Source organism: Equus quagga, chromosome 2, assembly GCF_021613505.1.
Source record: "Equus quagga isolate Etosha38 chromosome 2, UCLA_HA_Equagga_1.0, whole genome shotgun sequence".
In the NCBI taxonomy this organism is placed as follows: Eukaryota; Metazoa; Chordata; class Mammalia; order Perissodactyla; family Equidae; genus Equus; species Equus quagga.
The window spans coordinates 149123700-149150840 of record NC_060268.1 but is presented as its reverse complement, the minus strand read 5'-3'; the positions used below and the strand labels follow the sequence as shown (position 1 = coordinate 149150840).

Genomic DNA, 27141 nt, shown 5'->3' with positions numbered 1-27141 from the left:
GTAAAACTGCCAGATGGTGCATTTTCATTTGTTTTTAGTACTGAATCTTCCTGTTCAAGATGGTACTTTGCCCATAAATCCTGCACCAATGAACTAGTCTATTTCATCTATAGCTGTTAAAGAGTAAAGTTATAGGATATTTGTAAGTGTGCATATGTATATATGTATACTAATACTGTACATACACATACATTTAGTCTATAGGCTGAAAAGAATACGTTTTAACTATTTCCATTTATATCTCCCTGATCTGTTACGTAACAGATCAGGTCTCTCCTAATCTACTGGCTTCCTACTAAAACTCTCGTGCTGTTTCCTTCTAAAAGCCCTCTATTATTCCCACTACTTCTTGCAACTACACCCTGATTAAGAGCAATTCAAAACACTGTCTTCTACAACCTTTGACAGCAGGGAAATATTTAAGTATGTTATGCTATATACACACATAAGGCGTACAACTTATGAGGTTAAATTTCTCACCAAGATTAGTCAGCATTTAGCTAACAGAGACATCAACTTAATAAATACCTAGAGGATTAAAGTTATAAAATTCAAGTATGTTCATTTTCAACTAAACAGCAAGATTCTTTTTTTTTTTTTGGCAGTTAACTTCTAGCAGTGAAAATCACTTACCTGTTTTGTCACATTATGAAAAAATATAAATTCTCTTTATATTTAGATATTTATATTTATATTTATCTATCTTAAGAAAAAACATAAATTCTATTTGTAATAGTGGACTTTGTTTTCAACTTTGTCATTTAAGTTCTCTCTCAAAGTTCTTTAAATTTCTCCAAGGCTTTCATATACTGTCAATGGTTTTTGTTGTTGATTTCTGTGTACTTGGCACTATTATTATAAAAGTATGGAAGTGGATATCAAAACACGTCACAGAGGGGCCAGCCTCGTGGCATAGTGGTTAAGTTTATGTGCTCCACTTCGGCAGCCTAGGGTTCACGGGTTTGGATCCTGAGTGTGGACCTACACACCACTCATCAAGCCATGCTGTGGCAGCGTCCCACATACAAAATAGAGGAAGACTGGCACAGATGTTAGCTCAGTGACAATCTTCCTCAAGCAAAAAGAGGCTTAGGGCCAACCTTCCTCACCAAAAAAAACCCAACATGTCATAGAAGTACATCATTTACCACCATACAAAAAACTATCTTATGTAATTAAGTTTTCCAAAACACTGGACATTCAAGTGCAAAACCTTTTTAAACTTCTCATGCAAATTTATCTACAGCCAATCCCAAAATTTATCCCTGTCTTCTTAAATAGAGGACAAGAAACAATTTGAGCTTTTTTTGGATAGCAGGGTTAGTATTACTTCTGTATTTTGAGTATGTTTACAGTTCATCCGCAGGAAACCTGTCAGCAAGCTTAATAAGTACTTAGCGGGGCTGACCTGGTAGTGCAACGAAGTGTGCACATTCCACTTTGGCAGCCTGGGGTTCACTGGTTCGGATCCCAGGTGTGGACATGGCACTGCTCAGCAAGCCATGCTCTGGTAGGCGTCCCACATAAAGTAGAGGAAGATGGGCACAGATATTAGCTCAGGGCTAATCTTCCTCAAAAAAAAAAAGTACTTAGCAATTACTATAGTAAATGAATAAAAAGGTCAAGTGAAAGCCTGAGGGTCTGTCTCTTCAATAGGACAAAGTATTTGTCCTTAGTGCTGAGAATCTGCAACAGTTATTTTATAGCTGTGTCTAGAGAGTTGTGGTTTGAATTACTATATTTTTCTTTCATGGAGGTGTCCAAGGAAAGAGTAAACATACAAATATTTCTAATCATTACTGATATCAACTTTACTAAATAACTTTCATATAGACATTTTCCAAATTTCTGTTCACAAATAACAGACCACAAACTTTGTCTTCAAAACTACAAAGTATTTTATATTTGGCAAATAAATTTCTTGACTCATAAATTCTGATTTTTACAGTACACCTTCTATATTCTCTATACATACAAGAAAATCACTTTCATATTTCTTCACTATTTCTCTCATATTAACTTAAAAAATACTTACCAAACACTTAATCTGTGTAAGACATTGTTTAGGTGCACTACAGGAAGATACAGTGATTGAGTAGATAGAGTCCCTGACATAAGGAGATTAAATTCTAATAGTGGAAAGAAGGCAAGTCTACAAACAGCTACGTACAAAACAAAATATAAATGGTACTGTAAAAGTGGGACAAAGTATCCACATATGGTTAAGTGGAATTAGCAAAAGCTTTGTGAAAGAGGTAGCATTAAAGATGGCTTTTGGAAGAGATCCCAGGATCTTTACAGGTATAAATAAAGCCATGGTGGAAAACTGAAGATAGATCCAGGACACAATGAATTTTCTACTTTGGATGCCCATGTTGAGTAATGGTCAGAAACGTATCTGGAAAGAGGCTGAGATCATTTCTTTGTTAGCCTGTAGAATTTTTATTTAATTCAGTAGACAAGGAAGGGACCCTGAAGTTTCCGAATATGGAAATAAGATTAGACTGTGCTTTAGAAAGAACAATCTGGCACTGGTTTGTAGGATGGACTGAAGAAAGGAGAGACTACTGGCAGAGACTAATTAGAAGACAACTACAATAATCAAAATTTGAACTTCAATAATAGGAATAAGAACAGAAAGAAGAGGACATAGTTTAGGAACATTTAAATTTTAAATGTTAGATGAGACCATTTTTTTTAAGATAAGAAACTTTTTAGTATCTATACATTCAGAAAATATTTGAGTTCTTATTCTGGCTGTGAAGAGCTCACAATTGGAGACGGAAAGATGAACAAATACAGTAAAAAGCAAAATATGATGAAGCCATAAGAAAAGCTAAAAGCTAAGGCAATTCAGGAGAGCAACATTGGGCTTGGAGTGGAAAAAAAAAAAAACATTTGCACTGGGTCATGAATCACATTGAGTTATGAACTGAGTTAGAATTCTACATATGGAGTTTAGGATAATGGTTGTAGAGAAAAAGCATTCAGGCAAACCACAAATAGTCTTACAAGCAAGTAATAATAACAATTAATATTTTTTGAGTGTTTATTATATGCCAGGCACTTTTCTAAACATTTTATGTATATCATCTCATTTAACTCTCACAAAAATCTGTAGGGTATATATTCTTACTGACCTCATTGTACAGATGAGGACAACATCTGCAAAGTGTGCCCTGTCATGCATGGGGCGACCACAGAGAGGTTTCCCAGATCACTGCACTCACTCACCACAGACGCACCATAATGTTGACTTTCACAATCAAATCCCAGAGAATCTTCACTGCTTCACCAAAACAATTAATATTTTCAAACTTAGGTTTCCATAAAACTACAAATATATCAAGAACATTGTCAAAATAATTAGAATTTACTATAAATACCTAAGCAGAAAAAAAGACCTGCAGGCAGTTCATTATTTTCTAATTCACATGCTAGCTTTAGTTTGCATCTGCTTAGCAACACGGCTGCATGATCACTGCTGTTAGTCTGAGAAGGAAGTCAGCCAGGTAACCAAATAAAAAAGGAAAACGTATTAACAGCAGAAGCAATGTTTAAAGTAGCAAAACAAAATACACTATAAAACAAGCAAGCTGGCTCTGTGTGTGTTGCTATAATTTAAAGGCATTAATTTATCACATAAATATGACTACCATTTTATTTTGCAGATTTATGTGTGAGTTCCTACATCCACACTAATCAGATAAATCCTCCTCCAAACTTTCATCTGCCTAATCAAGTTGTTTGGGCAGCAGTAAAATACTGAGAACTTTAGCAGTTACCAAATGTCTGCTGAACGGGCAAATTTAGAAAACACCAGCTCTTTGACACAGTTCTTTGCTATAGAACAGCTGTTCTCAAATTTTAAGCAAAAAATGCAGATTTCTAAGCTCCAGAAGTTTTAGTTCATTTAGGTCTAGAGCCAAGCACTGGAATCTGAGTTTTTAACAAGGATCTCTTTCCACAAGTGATTTTAATACAAAAAGAAATAAAATGTCTATTTCTTCACAAAAAGAAAATTGTACTGAATATGTGATTCTTTTGAAGATGCTTAGAAAGGACAAATCGCCATGTTTCCACATAATTTGCTAATAGAGCTTAAAATAAATTACTCAAGGAAAGATTGCATACTAAATTATCTCACAATTAATTATCTAAATATATTTTCTCCCCTAAGAAATGAATAACAAGTCAAAGTAAAAACCAAATCATTGGTCTCAATTTAAATACATATAAGCCCCTGCTGAAGTTCTGTACTAAATATATAGTACTGGTTTATTCCTTTAAAATATTAATAATTGAATTATTTCCTTAAAATGAGGATTAATAAAATTACATTAAAATAGTATTAAAATACTGTTTAGTTTTTCAATTATCTAATTTACTTTTCAAATTCCAGTAATAAACTATATAATATTTAAGCACTAATTTTTTTTTTTTTTTTTAGAAAAAGATATTTACCCAGAAACATGGATTTACTCTTATTATATTAGGTCAATGAAACTCAAAATCTATTTATTAGTGGCAGTCGAACATCTGGTATAGTCCACAATGAAGGTGCCCCTCCATGTGGGAAGCTGTCCTCTTCACAACACACAATGCATAAAGCAGAAACCACAGGGAGAAATGGAGGGAGGAGATACTCAACCAGCCAGGCCGATCGTCCTAATTAGTCCTAGGAAGCACTGGGCCGGCAGCTGCGTTAGCCAGACAATTCATTCTTCTGGAGGACTGGACTAGTCTCTAAATAATCTCTAAGTCCTCTCCAGATTTAACTTCCAATAAATTTTGTTTGGATTAATATAACTATCCCACCAACATAGTTATTTTATTGAACTATTTTTCCAAAATCTTTCAAAGTATATGTAAAGGTATTTTGTAAGATATATAAAGGCCATAAAGTCAAGATGAAATTTAGCTAAAATTTAGTAAGCTAGATCACAAAAGTTAGTCAACAACACTTAACACATGAACACCATGTAAGTCATAGGACCTGTGATGTTTTCACCATAGTTCGCATCCTATCATTTATATATGAGTTACAGTCAATAAATCAGATCAACATTATTCATTACCATTATATATTTAAAAAATTAATATCCTAATAAGAAAAACCAATTTGTAGGCCTATATATATAATATATGGTTATGCCTTCATTATATAAGGAAAGCATTAAAATAGTATTCAAAGTTGCCTATGCCACAACTTAAAAAGACAATCCTTGAATTTTTAATACAATTCTTTCTGGTGTCACATAAAAGGGTAATTAAAGTCTGTGATTGTACTGTCGACTATTAAAGTTCTCCTTCACAGTTTTCAGTCAAGTAAAAGGACACATAAACCCATATACTTAACTCAGAAAAAAGTGTGAACCAAAGAATAAAGAACATAAAAAGGCAGGACTAAAAGACAAAATAAGGTGCCAGAATGAATAAATCTATACTTAGGTAGGAACTTTGCATCTGTATGAAATAATGATACTTAGAAACATGGTATTATACATAGGGACCTTAGAGATGACCTAATCCAATCACTTTACTTCAAAGAGAAGGAAACAGGGTGTTAAAAATCAAAACGGCAGACTAAAGTTAAGTGTTTGCTTCTCGTCCATTCCGAGACACAAGTGAAATACAAAGCACAGAACTGCAAAAACGGAATAAAATGTTTAACAGCAGAGAAAGTAAAGGTGTATAGGAGAATTCACCAGGGGATACTTTCTGGAAGACAAAAAAGCAGATGAAACAGGGAAGGGAAAGCTACTGCCCATTATATGGTACCAGGGAACTACAGTGGAGCTGGGAGCCAGCTGTGCATTAGAGGACCAGAGTTGGCAGCTATGAGAGAGGACAGAAATGAGAAATAGAATGGAAAACAGGGAAAAGAATTTAAGATTTCTGGAACTGTGCCAACAACGCCTTATCTACAGAGTACAGGCAATTTCCATAATGAAAGAACCTTTCAGGGAGAGCTGAGGCTCCTGGTGTGGGTGGAAAGAGAGAGAGAAGAAAAGGAGGGAGAAAGGAAAGGAGGGGGGAAAAAGCCCTCCTTATTCTGGTATGATGTGGTAACAATGGAAAGAGAGGCAGAGAAGGCCATATAATTTGCGAAGCTCAGTGCAAAATGAAAATGTGGGGTCCCTTGTTCAAAAATTATTAAGAATTTTAAGACCACAGTGCAGCACCAAACCACACACAGGACACTTCTAAATCTGAGATCCTGTAGAATGGGACAGGTCGCACATGCATGAAGTTGGACCTGAAGAGAAGAAACCACAATCTCATGGCTAGCTCCATACCTGCTCACTCTAACGTGAAGAACCCTAGGCAAAATGCCCTCCAAATCTAAAAAAACTCCCAGTCAGATTCCTATTCAGGGGGAAAAGTCTATCAAAAAAATATGGTATTTATACAGTAGCAGATTAAACCCGTATCAGCTCTCAGGCCTTCTTTGTTAAAAGAGAAGGAGCAAAATAAACAAACAAAAAATTCTATTCGAGGGTAACAGAGATAATTCAAGAAACAGGAAATACCTTTTTAAAAAAACCCTCTAGTACTCAGAGAGATTTGAAAGATAATAAATATATCCATTAAAAAAAGAGAGAGAACCATATTCTATGAGAAAGGAACAGAAAAAGAGATGTCATTCCTTAAGAAGATAATTAATAAAATATTCTATGAAAGGAAGGAAAAATAAAATTGAGAAAATCTCCCAAAACATAGAACAAGAAAAGAGAAAGAGACAGGAAATGAAGAAAAGGATAAAAGACATAGAGTGACAATCTGGGATCTCTAACATTTAACTAACGAGAGTCTAGGAAAGAGAGAACAGAAAAATGGAGAGAACAAAACTACCTAAAAAATAATAGAAGAGAATTTCCCTGCACTGAATAAAGACACAAATTTTCTGAAAGAAAGGAGCCACTGAGTAAAGAGCTAAGTGAATGAAACAGCTTATATCTCCACACATTCCTGTGACATTTCAGAATATTAAGGATTAAAAAATAGATCCTAAAACCTGGATGCCAGAAGATAACAGAGGAATGCAATGCAAATTATCAGAGAAAAAGTTATTCAACCTAGAATTATATAACCATTGATATATAAACTATCAATCAAACATGAGGACAGAAAAAGATATTTTAAGATATGCAAGGACTTAAATAGGAGGAAGTTTTTGAGGCAGTTTAGCAAAACTAACCAGTGAAGCAATAAAAATGTGCAGAATCCAGGAAACAGTTCCCAATCCTAGAGAGCAGAGAAGGAAAAGTCCCAGGTTAACAGTTGTGCAGCAATTCTAGCATTTCTGGAGAGCAACTGGTACGAATTAGAGACAAAGGCCTCTAGCTGTCAGAAGACAGATAAAGAACTAATAGAGCAAAGGGTAAGGAAGCTAATACCTTTATCTTACATAGAAGAGAATTAAGATACAGACTAAAGTAGAAGGAACAAATCTTATATAAAAGGAGCTATCTTATATAAAGAAACAATAGACAGAAGAAATAAAACACAATGTAACAACCAATGGAAGAAAAAAGGGGAATGTGAAGCCAGCACCTGAGGGTTACTGTAAATATTCATTAAGAACATGGTTACCCTTCAACTTTGTTCCCAACACAGACACAGAGGAAAAGAATTTAATCTAGTTAATTTGCTATTTTCTTATTTAACCTGAGGGCTGACTCAAGGGTCGCAAGGATTTATGAGGTTTTGCAGAAGAACAAGAATGCCTTTAAGGAAGTGACACCAACAGATAACAAGGCCCCAGCTGCCACTGAAGTCTGGTTGCCCAAGGGCTTATCAGGAGTGAAAGGAACACAGACTTCCCCTTTGTTTCTCTGGAACTCTACCTCCTAAGCCCCTTAATTCTGTAAAAAAAAAAAAAACCCTCTGCTTTCTTCTTTTGTTAAGTCAGATTTGAGAAAACCTACCCTTCTGCCTGCTGGTTTTGGCCAATTGGAATAAACCTTTCTCCACCTCCAAGCACCTGTCTCAGTGATTGGTTTATTGCACCAACCACAGGCAAAAGTAGTCTCTACTTTTTTATTAAGATAACCAACAGAAGAAATAAAAACATATGGTAAAAATGGTAGCCTGGGAGAGTGGGATTAGGGGTGGGGAAAGGGCAAGGAGAGAGGCTATTTTCCTCTTCTGGACTACTTGACTTATTACCATGTAGACATATCAACTGGAGTAAAAGTAAATTAAAACAAAACTTTTATTTTCAGCTCTATGAAATAAACACTAGCAAATTAATCCAGAGTTTGAATGATGTGTCTTCTTTCACAATGCTGGTTAATTGGATGAATCAAGCCTAGACTCTAAATCTCAAATTTTTCAATACAGTGCTGCATCTTCAGAAAAAAATTCTTAAGGAGATAATTATTTTAAGTTAGATATTATCAATTTCTGTCCAAATCATGTATCTTCATTTATTATTGGATATATATTTGTTTCTCACTTAAAGAAAGCATAATATGCTTTAAATTATTTATAGAAATATAAAATGCATATTAAAAATATTAGTGGCACCAGTATTTAATAGGGAAAGAGACTATGGCCCTAAGCATAAAGAATCCACAAAGCATACTAAGTTACCACATCAATAAAACACTACAGCCCCAAGCTAACAATTAAGCCAAGGGAAAAACTGTTTAAAGGAAACAACCTAAAAAGAAATACCTTAAAAGGGAACTAGGTAGATGGGGAAGCAGACACGGAATTTAAAGATCAAATAATATTTAGGACACGTCTCTGTCTTGAAAGTAGTTTCTACTATAATATTTTTAACTTTATTATTTAACATATACTCATTTATTTCTTGAGTTAATAAAAAGTAAACAATTTTTCCTCAACAACATGATTTGAAAAGCTATGGTATATTTAGTGCTGTGCTGGTAAATGCTTAACAACAATTCTCTGGGAAAAAAGCTTTGATTTGTAAGATTTATTGATGATTTCCATGGTCTAACGACTCCTAGGGCTACCAATGTGATGTCACTGAATGTACAGGTGGGGAGAGATGTGCACAAAAGCCTCTCACAATACAGATTCCACAATATGAGTTTGAAGCCATTTTTTTCTCAGTAGGAAGGCATCTCTAATGTTAGAGTAAAAAATGTTGGAAGGAATGATTCTATTATTAAATGTTCTCTTTATGAACAGCTTTTCAGGCATCTATTCTATAAAGTCACATATACTTATAACCAAATAATGATTTTCTAAAAAATACCCAGTCGTATTAACATGAAATTAGAGAACCATATGCCAAAGATTAACTCATTATTCCTAAAAATCAGGTCTATTTACTGCTCGTCACACCACTTCTATTAATACAGAAAATCAAAAGTTACGCATATTTGAAAGCAAAAGGAAAATATATCTTTCTGGGAAGAAAACAGTTTTGATATTTACAATTCAGAGAGAAACCAGAGTAGTCTATTTAACACCTCTAGAGCAGTAGCAAACCTAAGCAAAGAAGATTACATTACGGTTAAAGATAAAACAAGAGAGAACTCCTAGAAAGGAAGAAACATGAGCAAACTCATCACTCAAGATCTTCTGTTTACTTCTACTGTAAAAGATGACCATTAGTTAGCATAAACATTTGGATAAATTGGGTACCTTTTACAAATAAACACATGAAGAAATTAAAAACTCGTTATCATTACATATATCCCATAGCAGTTGTAAATCAATAAAATATCTTTATTGAAACAAACACATGATTAGCATTTATGAAGGAAGGAAATGTTAACTGTTCCTTCCAGAATCAGACCAGTGCTGAGTCTTCAGGTGGTACATTCACAGTAAACGTTACTGACTTTCATTTGGTAGTCATGAAGGATAACTAAATATGTTCAAGTTGCTCAATAATTTATTCTAATTATATACATGTAATGGTGAATGTTTAATGCTTTTTAAAATTCTTCTGGTTTTAAATTTTCTAGCTAATATAAAATTTTATTAAAAGAAACAGAAAGGTTGTTTAAGTGTCATAAATGCAGAGAAAAAGATGATTTGTAGTATACAAGTCAAAATGTTAAGAGTGGTTCTCCTTTGACAAGATAACAGGTAATTTTTATTTCCTTCTATACTTAGCTATATTTTCTAATTGTAAAAAAAATTATTAGAAACAAAATAGGTCACTTATACATTTGAAATACCAAAAATTGCTGATTCCAAGAATACTAATTTGGGAATAAAAGAATATTTATTTCACATACTCATCAGACTTCACTTGCATTAACTAGCATCTGACCATTAGCCATTATAAGCAACACACTCAAGTTATAATAATTATTCGAATAAATATGCTTTAGAGTGAATATCTTTCACAATTAATAAAGAAAACTTTTAATAGTTGTATAATGCAAAAGTATAGAACTCAAAGCTAAATAATAGTGAGCTAAAAATGTAGGTATAAATACAACAAGAAAAAAGTTAAAAGACAGTAAAATGAAACTAATACTATAAAGGGCCTTAAAACAATAACAGAGGAAAAAGGAGGAGAAAAGATGAAACTAACATTTATTAATAGTAACTACCTTATGCCAAGCACCCTGCTAGGCAACTTTTTTACACACTATTTTAATTTATCCTACGACAGTCCTATGGGAAAAATGGATTATGCCCATTTTTCAGAAAGTAAGAGGCTCAGTGACATTAAGCAACTTGTCAGGATTCCACAGCCAGTAAATTACTAATCTGAGCTTCTAAATGTAAGTCTTTCTAACTCTAGAATCCATCCTGTAGTCTCCTCACTTCAGCACCATGGCCCTCAAGAACAATAAAAGATAAAAGGGTTTAGCTCTAATTGAGTCATAAAAGTGCAAGTTCCCTTGAGGCAAATACTACATTTAGCAGGGCAGCTTAACATTTTGGGTGATGGGGAAATATCTGTCATTATTACAAATACTGCCTACGTAACTTAATGTTAATTCCTATGGCCAGTAGACAGCCTGACTTCTCTGCTAGAGCACAGGGAAATGCAGATGATAGGCAATTTAATATGGAAAAAAGGGAGCTCCTTATTTTTCCATCCCCTGCACAGGCTTGCACTGGCTGACTCTTAAGAGAATCAGGTGAAGGAAGTAATACACCAATTCTCTCACTCATCCAACCCTAGAGATAAGAGGTATTTAAAGTTGACATTACTGGTGGTCCTCCAAAACCTACAGCTTTCTCCTGCTACCACAGTGTAGTAGAAAAGTGAAAATGGCAATGCTCTTTCCCTGGGCTCCCTCAAAATCATGATTATCCATCAACTGCTATTGTTCTCATACCCTTTGAGCAGAGAACAAAATTCTATTGGGTGGATTATAACTTTTCTGGAACCAATGGAACTTTTACTGGACAATGTGGTCAGCAACTGTACATGATGACTATCTTTGATTGAGAAAATATTCTTTTGCAACAATGGTAGGGACTCACGAAAACTATGCAATAAAGCTAAGAGTGAAGCTTTTAAACTAAAAGTGTTCTCTCTTAGGTACTTTTTAGGGTTGTGGGGTGAGAGAGTTACCTATATCCCAGAGAATCTACTTCTGCGTCCAATAATCTACACTACTTACCAATACTTGCACTGTTTGAAAGAGTGGCCCTTGGTTTCCCAGCTCCCATTGACTAGAACTCAGCACTGTTCCTGAACACTGCCAAAACCAAGGATACAGAACAGGGCCAAAAATAGCCCCACTACATAACTCCTCATGTCTATAAGTGGGATAGCTAGTTCCGCTTAAGCTGACTGACTTGGGACTGAATGTGATAAATATCTTCTGAAGCTTCTTTGAGGGCTGAAGGAGTCCAGAACTGGCCTCTCTCTCTATTTGGGTCCAAGGGTAACCTGAAACTAAGGACTTTCAGTTTAAAACATTTAAATAAAAATGGTAGCTTATACAATGTCATATACTGCTTAGAAAAACAATACATTTAATAACATTGCCTCTGTTATTTTGAAAGAAAACAATCTAGGTGAATATTTTATACAATTTCAAGGTTTCAGAGAATTAAGACACTAAACCATAATATAATCATCAACTCTAACTAAAATTAACCAAAGTCAATAATTTAATACTTTTGCTTGGGAATTATGCTTTTAGTTCATCCCTTGAATAAGAATATACTGTGGTTAGGACCATTTTCTCTTTCTTAGTTGTGAAATATAATTTTCTTTATTTGGTCATACCCTATATTTATTGCTGAATTTGTTTGTTTGCATTGCATAAAAATTTATTTCCTTTGTAGAAAAACCATGTTAGATGACAAAAAATCCAAAATAGCACATGAAGACTCATCTAAAACTATATAAAATCATCATGATAGATCACCTGAGTGATCTAGTTAGGCCAGGAGTCTGTCACTCCCAATGACACCAGAGTATGTCCTATAAGAAAGCAGGATTTCCCTCCAGGTGTTGGTCTCCAGAGGTGAGGCATTTCCCCTAAACATTTCTAACATATTACCTCTCATAATCCTACCCAAGTTATGCACAAAATTCCTACCATCACCTTGTGCCAACCCATGAAGCAGATATTGCAACATAAAAACATAATGTGTGTGTATTTGTGTGCATGTGCATGCATGGACATGTGTTTATCCCTGAGGATTGCTTCTGGCTGGAAGCATGGAGATTTATACTGACAAGGTAAATTCAAATTAATTAAACAATTATTTAATGCATACTATATGAGGAGCACTTTTTAAGAAATTAGTTGATATAAAATTAAATCTATATACAGGTTCTCTTTTGAACTCAAGGACAGCAGTTAGGAATATAATATCAACCCTAGCTAAGCTTCCAGAAGTTCTCTGGCACAGATTCACTATTAAAATCTCCTTAAGAAATTCTGCTATTCATTTTTTAGTAACACCTTCCTTCAACTATTCTAACTGGCTCCTTCATGGGGAAAGAGTAAAGAGAAGGACACTGTTTTGGTTTTTTTTTTAAACAAGGGAGACAACTGGGGGCAGCTGGGAAGGCTCCAATTAAATACCTTATATTTTGTGTTCAGCTTTATCTTGAGATAAAAAGGTCAATAAAATTTCTTCCTATTTGTTCAAAAATGACTCCATTCACATTTTAACAGCAGTTCTATTGTTTCTGAATATATCTAATGAGAGCATGTTCATCCCCCCATAATCTCTTTGGTCTTTGCATTCCTCATTTGAAGAATCCAATGTTTCAGCCTATTCACACCCAAATGTCCCTGCCATATCTTTTCTTTCCCTTAATATCTCATCAATAGATAAGATGTATATGACTATATATCAGAATAGAACAATGCCCCTTTTTACTTTTAATCTCTAGCCTAAAAATATTCAATAATTTCTTGGCCTTTTATAACTGGAAAAGCCATCGATTATACTGACTTTTATGAAAACTACTCCTATTAGAGTTTGTTTCTATTCAGGTCTACAGTGTCAATTTCAGAGTTTTGTTCTGGTTTTGGTGGGAAGAGAGTTGTAGTTATTTTGGTTAAAAAGTAAAATAAACGAAAACTTCAAACAACTGGCTAAGTTAAGATTCTTCAAAAATTGATTTATAACAATGGGAAAAAAATTGAAGCTGGGAAGTTGGTTTAAACAAGTAAACCTCAAACCAAAATGGAATTTTAAAAGATACTTTAGTAAGCAAAACTATAATACAATTTTTTGAAATTTTTTATACTTACAGGCAAATGAGTAAACACTTGAAAGATGCTTCTCAAAAAATTAATAAGATCCATTAAGTAACCACTAGCTCTTCCATCTGGCTCAGACATTGTCCAGTCATAATCAGCAAGCTGGACAAATTCATCAATTTTTTGATTAAGTTTGGTATAGATTTCTCCTTCTGCTGCATGTCGTGCATCCTGACAGGGAACAAAATAACAACAAAAAATAAGAAACAAATACAGAAGCAGATAATAAAACAAATTTTCTAAAAATTCTAAATTTTGTTTTAATTTTTCTTTGGTCTAATATTTTAGCCATTTATTTAAAGTCCAAGAAAACTGTTGGGTTTTTGGCTGGCAGTACTCTATGACTGGACATCACTTTTGTTCTTTCCAACCTCACTATCACCTTTTTTATCTCTACATGGGAGGATAATTTATGAGTTATTAACTCTGAATTGTTCTCACAGCTCTAAGAAAACCCTTAGGAGAAACAGAAGTGGAAACAGAAATTGTCAAGAACTCAGAAGACCACCTCCATCTACTGACTCACTGAGGGAAATTAAACTGGACTACCACAGAAGAAATGGAACAGTTGCTGCAGTTTTGAGTTGAAGAAGCAAAAAAAAAAGTTAACTTCTCAGAAGAGAAGAAAAGAAATGAAGGAAGAAATGCAAAAACAGTGGAGTAAGAATCTCCAAAACTCTTTCCTCCATAAAAGCAACAAGAAAAATTAGCAAAAATTGTCAAAACTCAACTTTTCCAGAACTCTGTAAATTAAGTGAAAACTTACAGCAATCCAGAGGCATTTAGTCATGAAAAACAGTTGAACCTTGGTAAGAAAACAAGCTTTGTGGCATTTTAATGTGCTCTATTTCCATTCTCCCCCCTCCTTCTGCTCCACAGCAACCTTCAAAATCAACATCCCACAACTGTGGTGAAAACTGGAGGCCTATCAGCCATCAAAGGGGGCAGAATGGGGTTGGAGCTCCTTCAAAGCCACATTCCCAGAGAATGATCATTATTTGACCTATCTGATGGTTCCCTGGATGACCTCATTTGCAGGGATGTATTTATATGACCTAAATTAGGGTTTGTCCAGTGCAAAAAGCCTTTTCCCTGGTTGAAAACAATTAGAGGCAACTGTTTAACATCACAGATGCCTTAGGTGGCAGATAATAGGGCACACAATAGGCTAACCATAAAGCTTAAAAGGAAAAACTGTGGAATGAGATGTCCATAAATTGCTTTGAAAAGCTTTGACATATTCCTGGAAATCTAGAAGGCTATACACATGTGCAGGGCTGTGTACATCCTCAGGAAGGACCTGAGAAGGCTCTAAGCTCTCGCTTATGACTGACCTTCAAGCTCTGTACAAGCAGGAAATGAAGGTTAAAGCACAGCTGTCACATGCCTGAGTGTTGAAAGCCTGCCCCAATACACACACAGAGAGTCTCTCAGCAAAGACGGGGGGATTTATTGGTTCCAGGCTTTTTAGGAAATCTGTGTCTAATCCTTAGCTGGCCACTAAACTAACTAAGCAGAGACTTTAGTAGCCACACATAACAAAGAACACAGACTTTAGAGAATTAATTCAGAAAAGTTACAAAACAACCAACCAGCCAACCACCAGGAAAAAACAACAAACCTTGGTGAGAGATGAGAATCTGATTTCCAGAGTTGCCAGATTATATTATTTTAAATATCCAGTTTTCAAAAAAATTTACAAGTTGCACAAAGAAATAAGAAAGTAGGACCCATACATAGGGAAAAAAAGCACTCAAGAGAAATTGTCCCCAAGGAAGTCCCGACATTGGACTTACAAGACAAAGACTTTAAATAAGCTATTTAAAATATGTCCAAGGAACTAAAGTAAACCGTGTCTAATGAACTAAAGGAAAATATGAGAACAATGCCTCACAAAATAGAAAATATAAAGAGACAGAATTTTTTTTTTAAAAAAAAGAAGAAGCAAATAGAAATTCTGCAGTTGGAAAGTACAATAAATGAAATGAAAAAATCACTACAGGGGATCAACAAAAAAAACTACAGGGATTTGAGCAGGCAGAAGACACAGAAGATCTGATCAACAATATAAACCAACTAGATCTAAGAGACATCTATAGAACACCCAACTCAACAACAGCAATCTATGCATTATTCTCAAGTGATCATGGAATGCTATCCAGAATAGAACATATGTTAGGCCATATAATAAGCCTTAAAAGAACTGAAATCATACAAAGTATGTTCTCTCACCACAATGGAATGAAATCAGAAATTAAGAACAGAAGGACATTTGAAAAATACACAAACATGTAGAAATTAAACAAGAGACTCAAATAAGTAACCAGTGAGTCAAAGAGGAAATCAAGATTGAAATTAGCAAATACTTTGAGATAAGTGAAGAAGAAAGCCCCACAATACCAAAATTTGCAATGAGAGCAGTGCTTAGAGAGAAATTTACAGCTATACATGCCTATATTATAAAAGAGGGAAGATCTCAAACCAATAACCTAAACTTCCACCTTAAGAAACTAAAAAAAGAAGAAATGATAGTTGTGGGTTCTCACTCTCTCAGACAGCAGCACTCTAAAAGAAGGGCATGAGAAATGTTGGGGGACTGAACACTCAGCATTGTGGCCTTTGGAACCAAGGCAAAAGATCTCCACACCTATGCTTTTCTTTTAAAGGATCACATAAACTTGCCACACACCACTGATTAAGAAGAGACCTAAGTATCACTTACCATTATTAGTCATATATTATATCTGAATACAAGTTAACCTAACATATCACTTATATCATGCCTATGAATAAAATCACTATAAAGACACTGAGATGAGTAAGACAGCTCCCACCCTCAAGGATCTCACAATCCAGGAAGAGATACAATATTACTAAACATGACTAGTGCTATATTAGAGGTTTAACAAAACATCTTCAGTAAACAAAGGAGGAAACAATTACTACAGTTTTCCCCTCCACAATCCATAGTTTCACCTTCCACTGTTTCAGTTACTCATGGTCAATCACAGTCTGAAAATATTAAATGGAAAATTCCAGAAATAATTCATAAGTTTTAAATTGCACACCATTCTGAGTGGCATGATGAAATCTCACACCATCCTGCTCAAGATAGGAATCATCCTTTTGTCCAGCACACCCACACTGTATAGGCTACCTTCCCGTTAGTCACCTAGTAGCCATCTTGGCTATCAGATCAACTGTCTTGGTATCAGGTTTGGAATAGGGTTCCATACCATTCAAGGTTTTAGGCATTCACTCAGGGTCTTGGAATGTATCCCCCTCGGATAAGAATAAACCACTGTACATTTTTTTGGTAAAAAGCTTTGTAGAGGGATGTCATTTGAGTTGTAACTTTAAAAAATATAATCAGGAACACTTACTTTGGTATTTTAGTTTGTGTGTCTTAAGAAATTTTCAAAAGAAGAACAATGTAAGAAAAAATAAACATGAACAATCAAAATGTATCATTTTCACATTTCAATGATTCTTTGGCTCCCTCTTCAATTTTCACAACGTCAAACTACTCCCTGCCACAATGGGCTGAAGAAAACCAACTACTGGCAAACACCTTTCCATTTGCATGCCTGCCTTCACAGTAGGATTGGAACAGGAATTCCAAGAAATATTTTTCTTCTCTCCACACTCAGAGGTCTAACACAAATTTGACGCAGACAATAAAAACTTTCAACGGTATCTCTCCTCAACTACAGAAGAAAGTAAACACTACTTTAGATAACACCGGAATTTAAGATAAGGTAATGTTATCACTGAAATTTTAATGAAGCATGAAATATGGCAGTAGCAAAATGAATTCTGACTCAAAATAAAGTTCCTTATAGCAACTTGAGCTATTAGTGTCACTCTATTAAAATTTCTAATGCAATGCAAATCTCCACAGAAAAATCTTAAGATTGAGAAGCTTAACAGTATTTATTAATAACACTATATCAACCACTATAAATTTGGCACTCTGAGTAACGTAGGTACAAAACATCCTCTAAACTGTAAGCCCCATTAAGACAGTTTTGTGTCTGTTTTTGTTCACTAATGTATCCCCAGCATAGAACAGTGCTCGCAACAGAGTAGGCAGTAGATGAGTACTTGTTAAAAAAATTAGAAACATCACTCCTGTCTTGAAGTTTATAATCTAGTTGGGACAGAAAAGTACAACAAATAAAATAATCACAGAATGAATAAATATTAACAAATAATAATAATTAGTACATATTAGTAATTAGCATATATTAATAATAATTAATATTGACTACATGTACAGTAAAAGTGTAGTGAAAAAGTAGAGATCGTGTTGGTTTGAAAGAGGGGTTGTCACTTGCTGTCACTTGCTGTTGTAAAGGAATTACTCCCCAAATCTTAGTGGCTTAAAATAACAAGCATTTTCTCACGCTCACAGGTTCTCTGGGTTAGGAATGCACACAGGGAGCAATGGGGATGCCTTTGCTCACTATATTTGGGACCTCCGCTGGGACGACTTGAAGGCTGGGCATGAGACTCAACAGCGGAGATCAGAATAACCTACAGGTTTCTTCCCTCACTTGTGTGGCATCTGGGATGGGCAGCCTCTCCATGCGGCTTGGCTTCCTCATAGCATGGTGGCTACAGAGTACCTGGACATCTTACACGGCAGCTCAGGCATCCAAACACGTGTTTCATGCTCGGAATAAGGTGGAAACAACAGTGCCTTTTATGTCCCAGCCTCCAAAGTCTCACAGCATTATTTTTACTGTACTCTTCTGGTTAAAGCAGTCACAAGCCTGCCCAGATTCAAGGGGAGGGGACCCAGAGCCCCATTTCTCAATGAGAGAGGTGTCAAAAAATCTGTGGCCATTTTAACAATCCCACCATCCTGCTAATAATAAATAATGGAGAAATGGCCTATAAAGAATAAGTGCCACAGGGTTGAGAAAATGGGAAGGGGTTTGATTTCCACTATTTTACTTATCTTTATATCCTGAGCAAATTACTTAACTTTTGTAAATCCTAGTTTTCTCATTTATGAAAACAGAATCATCATCACTATCTCAGAGGGCTGTTTAGAACATTAGATATGCTTCTGTAATTAAAGTATCTAACAGTACCTGGCACCCAGTTAGGTGCTCAAAAAATGGTAGTTTCCTTAAACCTACTAGTGTGGGGTATCTAATAATGCTCAATAAATGTTTATTAAGTGAATTGTATGAGGACAATTAGTATATTAGAATCCCAAGCCATCCAAATTGCCCAAGCTGGCTTAACTTACTGTAGTTATTTGCACGTGAGGGAGAAAAACATTGGGTATTAAACATTCACAGAATGATTTTTTCCAAGATGAAACAGTACTGAAATGGAAAAGGGGGTCATGTTTAATGTGCATTAGTCATAACAGTAATATATATCTCTCTTTAACCTCCCTAACAGCATTAGGGGCAGGTACCCAAGCTGGTAAATGCTTATGGCCTACAGAACTACACCATAACACACCCTACTAATATCACTTATATACCAATTTCTCAAAGCAATATAAAAATGTTTATTTACCACATTGCATTTTGCCCTAGTGTTCATCATCAGACCCCTCTATTTCATGTCTCACCACCTTTACTGAATCTAAGGAAATTAATATGGATTACTACAGAAGTGAAGCTGGACTGCAATTCCAGAAGGAAGCTGGATAAGGGAAGCCTAAAGCTCAGAACTGTATAATGATCCCATAATACTCAACCCACTTCCTTTCTATCACCAGGCAAAGACAATTCGGAGTGTGACTGCTCCTATCCTCTATTACATTCCTTATCTGCACTCAGACTGCTCTATATGATTTCTCTTGCTTTTCTGAGCTGCCTCTAGTGTAGGCAGGAAGGGAAAGAGATGCCTAACAAAATTTTAAAAACCAGTATCAAGAGACTCCTCTCTTCCAAACTCACAGTGCTAAAGTACTTGGTGAAATTTTAGATTTGTTAAAAAATGGCTATTCTTTTAAGATCCTAATATAAATTCACCTTTAAAATCAACATTACATTTCTTAATTCTTTTTACTATATAGAATTTTATTAAAATAAAATAAAGATGTTATTTCACATTTTCCTGGATTTTTTTTTTTTTTAAAGATTTTATTTTTTTCCTTTTTCTCCCCAAAGCCCCCCAGTACATAGTTGTATATTCTTCGTTGTGGATCCTTCTAGTTGTGGCATGTGGGACACTGCCTCAGCGTGGTCTGATGAGCAGTGCCATGTCCGCGCCCAGGATTCGAACCAACGAAACACTGGGCCGCCTGCAGCAGAGCGCGGGAACTTAACCACTCAGCCACGGGGCCAGCCCCTTTCCTGGATTTTTTTAAAGCACTATGGAACACTTAAAACATTAACCAAAAGTTGCAATGGGGAGAGGGACCAAATATCTAGAAATTTTGAAGTCATGAGTGAAAACAAACACTGTATTTATCTAAGGAGAGAAAAATAATAAAAATGACGATGATAAAATCATTCACATTATAGTCAAATGAAGTCATTATAATTATATGCTTTCTGGATAAAGTGATTCAAAAACCACTAATTTTCTGAAAAAGAATTAAGCAAAAATAAAGGAAAAAACAAAAATTTATTACTTTTTTTGTTACTATCGAGAACTTTGCTAATTAATCTACTTTTCTGAGGTGATACCAAGAACAGGTTCCACTTTTCCTATAAGCCATCCAGGTTAAGAGAGCTTTTCTCAACATGTTAAAGTGAAATTTTGAGGAGAGGGTATTTTATATTTTTTAAAGTTTATTAATGTTTTCCACAGGTTATAATAGCAAACAAAGACTTTTAAGGAAGTCGGTGGCTGTGCTGTGTGAAAGAAAAACTTCAGACAGCAGTTCTAGGCAGGAACAAAGTCAATAATCTAAAGGACTTGGCTAATGACTAAGGAGCCTGCTTATTCTATAATCCACAGTAACATAATCATGAGAAAACAGACGCACGACGGCACGAACTGACTCACTACAGTTTATTTTTTTAAAAATAGGAGCAAGGAAAGAAAGATACAAAAATTTTTCATTGTAACTTACCCTGTAATTATACACAGGGATACACTGAATTATTTGGTAAGACATTTTTTTAAAAAGGTTACCGATTGTAATTTAGAGACTGTTAAGAAAATTAGTGTGGCCTTCTGGAGAGTTCTACTACTGCAGTTGAAACCAAAATACTCTCAATCCTATGACCTCACCAGAAAGTCAGGGACATATCAACTAACCTCTAAATTAAATTTTAAAAGATTCAGCTTATAAACAAAGCTATAATTCCTTTGCTTGTTGAAGAAACAGTGCCCTCTGGAGGCAGAAATGTATCTAGCATATTTGAGAACTATTTCTTATTTCAATATATAAGCATTAAATGATAGCATACTATCAGTGGTTTGCAAGCACAGGTGTGCAACAGAGGAACTTTTTCTAAACATATACAGACACAAACTCCACCCTAGACCTCCTGCACCATAAGCATGTGTGCTTCAAATAAAAGTTAAGTAATAATAGCTAAAAATTTTAGTAAACATCTATGATTTACTATCATCCATTCCGCCTTCTTGGAACAGTGCCCAAATATATTACGGAAAATCACTCTGCCCCAATTCACAGCTCTATTTGGTCTGGATGGGACTGAAAGTATACCTAGCTGTAAGGATGGATTCTGATGAGTTTAAGTCAAGTAGTAATTACGCCGCTCTTACCCACAGAGTTCCACAGCAGTCAGTGAAGGGACACGCTCTCTCTTCCTTTAGATGACGGGGCACGAGGATATGAAGTTTGGAACTGCGACCTGGCAGCCATTTTGCTCCGGAAGGAGAGAGTCTACAGCTGCTGGGCTATCTATGTGCAGTCTGAAGATTAAGCCAAAACTGCACAAAGCAGAGTTGAAAGATGGAAGGAATCTGGGTCTTTGGTGACATCTCCTGAGCAGCTGGCTTCAGCCTCACATGAAAACTGCCCTATTTTTGGACTTCACAGTCATACTGGTTAATAGTTTCCCTTTACTATTTAAGACAGTTTGAGTTGGGTTTTCTGTCAATTGTGTTAATAGACCTGGTTAATGTAAGTACCTTATTTGAAACATTTTATTGAACATTCTAGGAGAAAAAAAGGTTACATTTAATATTACTCACTTGGAGCAAGGGGAACACTTCTATGACATTTTTCTGAGCCTTAAAAATCTAAGCAGGAGATGAAGTTGGAACTGTAAAAACAATGTTATCCTCCCTGGCTAATTGCTTCCTGCTCTAATTCAAGAAATGATGCTCTAATAATCTATGATCCTGATCTGGAAATTTCTAAATGTTGGTAGCATATAGCATCCAACTCATTAGCCAATGTCCCTAATGACACTACAGACAGAGGGGAAAAAAGTAGATAAGACCAAACTTTGAAAACTATAATTAGTTATGATGGGGGAAGGGGTGTGATAGGAGCAGTTAAAAAGAAATATACCAGGGCCAGCCCCGTGGTGAAGTGGTTAAGTCCACTTCAGCAGTCCTGGGCTCACAAGTTCAGATCCTGGGCATGGACCTGCACACTGCTCATCGAGCCATGCTGTGGCAGTATCCCACATACAAAATAGAGGAAGACGAGCACAGATGTTAGCTGAGCAACAATCTTCCTCAAGCAAAAAGAGGAAAGCTGGCAATGGATCTTAGCTCAGGGCCAATCTTCCTCACCAAAAAGAAAACAGAAATATATCTAAGATAACTCTAGATTTTCCAGGAAAGGAGGAAAGAAAAATGATGGTACCATCATAAAAAATTACACACACACAGAGAAGAGCCAATTTAAGAAATTATGGGTTTTTAATTTAGATATTTTAGCTGTCAGTGTAACAATCAAGGGAAGTTGTTCTGTTCTATTTGATACCTAAAATCAATCAAAAAATTAAAAAATGACTTGCTTGCTGATGATTCAAATTAATTTAGTGGAATGGCTACTTTTCAACAGGTTTTTTCATTATACCATATTACTGTGATTTTTAAAAAAAAGTCGTAGGTTTTAGGATTTGTATTGTATCTTGTACACGTGCAAATCATATTTTACCACTTCATCAGTAACACTCTGGATTAAACAAAGCTCAAGATCTGCTCCACAATGTACTAAGAAGTCAAATGTAAAAAGCCAAGGAAAGCTTATATTAATTAGAAGACCTGAAGTTTTTATAAAGTTCTACAAATCTCATTAAAGGATTTTTCTTTATAAAGAACACAGTCAAGACGGAGTATAAATCAGGGATGCATAATCTCATAGTTCTGAAGCCAGCATGTCACAAACAGTATACTAAATGTTCCCTTAGAGATACAGGTTACTGTAGGAGTCATACTTAACTATAGCAAAACAATTTTCATGGGGCAAATTCAAAGCACTTCTTCGTCTAACTAGAGTTAGATAATGCAAGCTGAAGTACCACACAGAAAGCTATGGCCTAGATGAGAGAGAAAGAAGCTGAAGACAGAAATGTAAGGAACTTGACACCAACTGCTTTTACAAAGAATTATATTTTTTCCCAGAATAAACATTCAAAACACATGTAAACCATACGATTTTTAAACAAAATATACATACTTATTAATACAGAATGAATAAATATGATTTTATCTTCCTTCTTCTGGGTCTTTGCATTTGAGGTTCAGGATCTCTGAACTTTCTGATCTGGAGCTTTCTAGCTTCTGTGAATGGGTTTATACTAGTTCCTCCCTTTCCTCATCTCTGCCAATTGCAATCCTACCCATGCTCCAAATGGGTGCAAATACCCAAATGCCTTCAGGGTCCAGGCAGGTAACATGAATGAGTATGGCAGGCAGGATGATTACAGAGCATGAGTCTCTTCTAAAGGAATTCAAATGCAAAAAGCTACAAAACCAAATCAAACATGTCTAGAGGATCAAATTTATCTATTTATTAACTATAGTTATTTGTTTGTAGTTACCTGCCCTTTTAGATTAAAAAATTCTAGTAGTTAAGAACCATTCCATATCTTCTCCTCAGCAACTAGCACAGCACAATAGAGATATATTTTTGCTCAATAAACATCATTTAACATATCCTCTAGGCCCAAACTATCAGTTTAGATGAAAACTTTCAAGCAATTATTGCTTTGTTCACAGGAACGTCTTTTGGGACACAATCAAAGCCTTAGATAGGACAAAATATTTCATTTCTTGCTCCTTATCAAAGTAGCCTGTCCTAGAAAAATCTAAATCCATCACAGAGTCATTTGCTAGCTACCCCACTTCTAGCGATACACAAGAAAGGGCAATATAGGTTCTGAGCTGGAATCAGAGTCTAGAATGACTCAAAATCCAGCTTCTGGATTATCTGGGATTGTTCTAGGTCATCATAAATTGAATAATTTTCTAATTCTCAAATTACCTCCTTTTACTTTTTTAAAAGGTGGGCACTACATTTTTACCTTTCCAGTTTTCAGGGGCTTTTGTACCTTGAAAGTGTTAAAGAATGGCTTGGGGCTTTGTAGTAGCATCTGCCCCTTCTTAGTCCAGGTTGTTTGTCACCAGGTTTGCAAATCATCTGATATAAATAGCTTTTTAAAGTACTCCATTTCCTTCCCTATCCTATTTCTGCTTTCCACCACCTTTATAAGAGGCACTTGCTATAATTATCTGATTACTGATGAGAAATTACAAAAAAGCAGAAAGCCAAGCACTTTAATGTACTAATGGGGTTCAGGTAGTTTATAAATTTTTTTGAACTTCCTCTTTTGCTTATAGAACTGAAAAATACTTCTGTTTTTTGTTAGCTTTTGCGTTTTTGGCAAAGTAGCATCCCCATTATTTTTCTATATAATTGACATTTATTCTATTCAATAAATATTTAAGCTTTTGCTTTTTGCTTTTTTCTGATCCGCCTTTCAGGATTTTATGTCATTCAATTGTATTAAATCAGCTGCAAACATAAAACTGCTTTATGTAGCCTTCTCTAATGGAGGAAGGTAAGAAGAGGAGAAGCTGGTGGTAATGAGTGACAAAAGAAATCTTACATCTATTGCCTTTAAAAAAGGACAACAAGGGGCCGGCCCCATGGCATAGTGATTAAGTTTGGCACGCTCCACTTCAGCAGCCCGGATTCGTAGGTTTGGATCCTGGGCACGGACCTACACCACTCATCAGCCATGCTGTGGCGGCGACCCACATATAAAGTAGAGGAACACTGGCACAGATGTTAGTTCAGAGCTAATCTTCCTCAAGCAAAAAGAAATAGAAAGACTGGCAACAGATGTTAGCTCAGGGCTAATCTTCCTCAGCAAAAAAAAGACAAGTTGCACAAACAAAACAAATTGTACAAAGGAACACTGTACCAATAATACAAAAGACTAGGGGACTGGCCCCATGGCCAAGTGGTTAAGTTTGCATACCCTGCTTCAGCTGCCCAGGGTTTCGCTGGTTTGGATCCTCGGCAAGGAGGTGGCACTGCTCATCAGGCCACATTGAGGTGGCATCTCACATGCCACAACTAGAAGGACCCACAACTAAAAATACACAATTATGTTCCGGGGGGGATTTTGGGAGGAAAAAAAAACAGCAGGAAAAAAAAAGAAGATTGGCAACAGTTGTCAGCTCAGGTGCCAATCTTAAAATAATAATAATAATAATACAAAAGATTCTACACAAAGCATATAGGTAATCAGAAGCTGAAATGCAATTAATCAGTCACAAAGTAATATTCCAAGTGTTCTGGCAAAGCAATAAGAAAGGAAATTTATATATGTAATAAAACAATTATAATTTAAAAGAGAAATTTAAAAACTTACTAATATCTTACTGGTTTTAAATATATGATTATACTAGTTTATGAATTTATATCTTTACTACTAAAAATTAAATAAATTTTATTTTACTTCTACAGTAAACACCTCAGTTATTCAGAGGTCACATATGTAGTCAATAACCAGAAATGAAGCAAAAAAGTCTCGGAGCAGCCAAAAGAGAGCACCAATAAATAAGCTGTAGTAAATTCTATAAAGAAATACTATACTGAATTGAAAATAAACAACTATTCCTACATGAAAGAACACAGATGAAATATCACAAATCATGTTGAGTGAAAGAAGTTAGATACACAAAAAGATGCACTCAGTATGATTTCTTATAAATTGAGCTCAAAAACAGATAAAACTAACCAGTGCTGTTAAAATCAGTACATATTGAGAGGGAGGAGAGATAAGGACTGGGAGGAAGGATAAGTGAAGCTTCTTACAATGCCACTAATGCTTTATTTCTTGACCTTGTAATTACATGAGTGAGTTCATTTTTTTTCCAATTTAAATATAATTTATTTTTTAGAACAGTTTTAGCTTCACAGCAAAAATGAGGGAAAGGTATAGAGATATCCCATATACTCCCTCCCCCACATTCATGCAGTCTCTCTCATTCACAAAATGCCCCATCAGAGTGGTACATTTGCTATAATGGATGAACCTATATTGATGCATCATTATCATCCAAAGTCCATAGTTTGCATTAGGGGTCACTCCTGGTGTTGTACATCCTATAGGTTTGGACAAATGTATAAAGACATGTATCCACCTTATACTATCATACAGAGTAGTTTCATTGCCCTAAAAATCCTCTGTGCTCTGTCTACTCATCCTTCCTATCTCTTCCAACCTGTGGCAACCACTGATCTTTTTACTATCTCCATACTTTTGCCTTTTCCAGGATATCACATAGTTGGAATCACACAATACATAGCCATTTCAGATTGGCTTCTTTCACTTAGTAATACAGCATTTAAAGTTCCTCTATGTCTTTTCACCGCTTGATGGCACATTGGTTTTTAGTGCTGAATAATCTTCCATTGTCTGGATGTATCAGAGTTTATTTATCCATTAACCTACTGAAGGACATCTTGATTGCTTCCAAGTTTTGGCAATTAGGAACACAGCTAGCATAAACATTTGTATGTGAGTTTTTGTGTGGACATAAGTCTTCAACTCATTTGGGTAAATAACAAGGAGTGTAACTGCTAGATTGCATGGTAAGAGTATGGTCAGTTTTATAAGAAATTGTCAAACTGTCTTCCAAAGTGGCTGTACCATTTCACATTCCCACTAGCAATGGATGAGAGCTCCTGTTGCTCCACATTCTCACCAGCATTTAGTGGTGTTAGTGTTTTGGATTTGGGCCATCCTAATAGGTATGATGTGAAGCATCTTTTCACATGTATATTTGCCATTTGTATATCTTCTTTCGTGTGGTGTCTGTTCAGGTTCTTTTGTTCATTTTCTAACTGAGTTGTTCATTTTCTTACTGCTGGATTTTAAGAGTTCTTTGTGGGTATATTTTGAATAACAGTGCTTTATCTGATATGTCTTTTGCAAATATTTCCTCCCAGTCTGTAGCTTGTCTTCTCATTCTCTTAAGGATGTCTTTCACACAACATAAGTTTTTAATTTTAATAAAGTCCAGTTGATCAGTTATTTCT

General features: G+C 35.4%; 1 protein-coding gene across 6 annotated transcripts in view; it reads right to left on the bottom strand.

The window, feature by feature from the left end:
* EXOC6 (exocyst complex component 6) overlaps window positions 1-27141 on the bottom strand; it is a 187786-nt gene that overhangs the window by 51847 nt on the left and 108798 nt on the right. For all 6 annotated transcript variants that reach the window (XM_046654551.1, XM_046654545.1, XM_046654546.1 and 3 more), the window contains one exon: window positions 13674-13853. In XM_046654551.1, the coding sequence (XP_046510507.1) occupies window positions 13674-13853 (180 nt within the window). The remainder of the gene's footprint in view (window positions 1-13673; window positions 13854-27141) is intronic.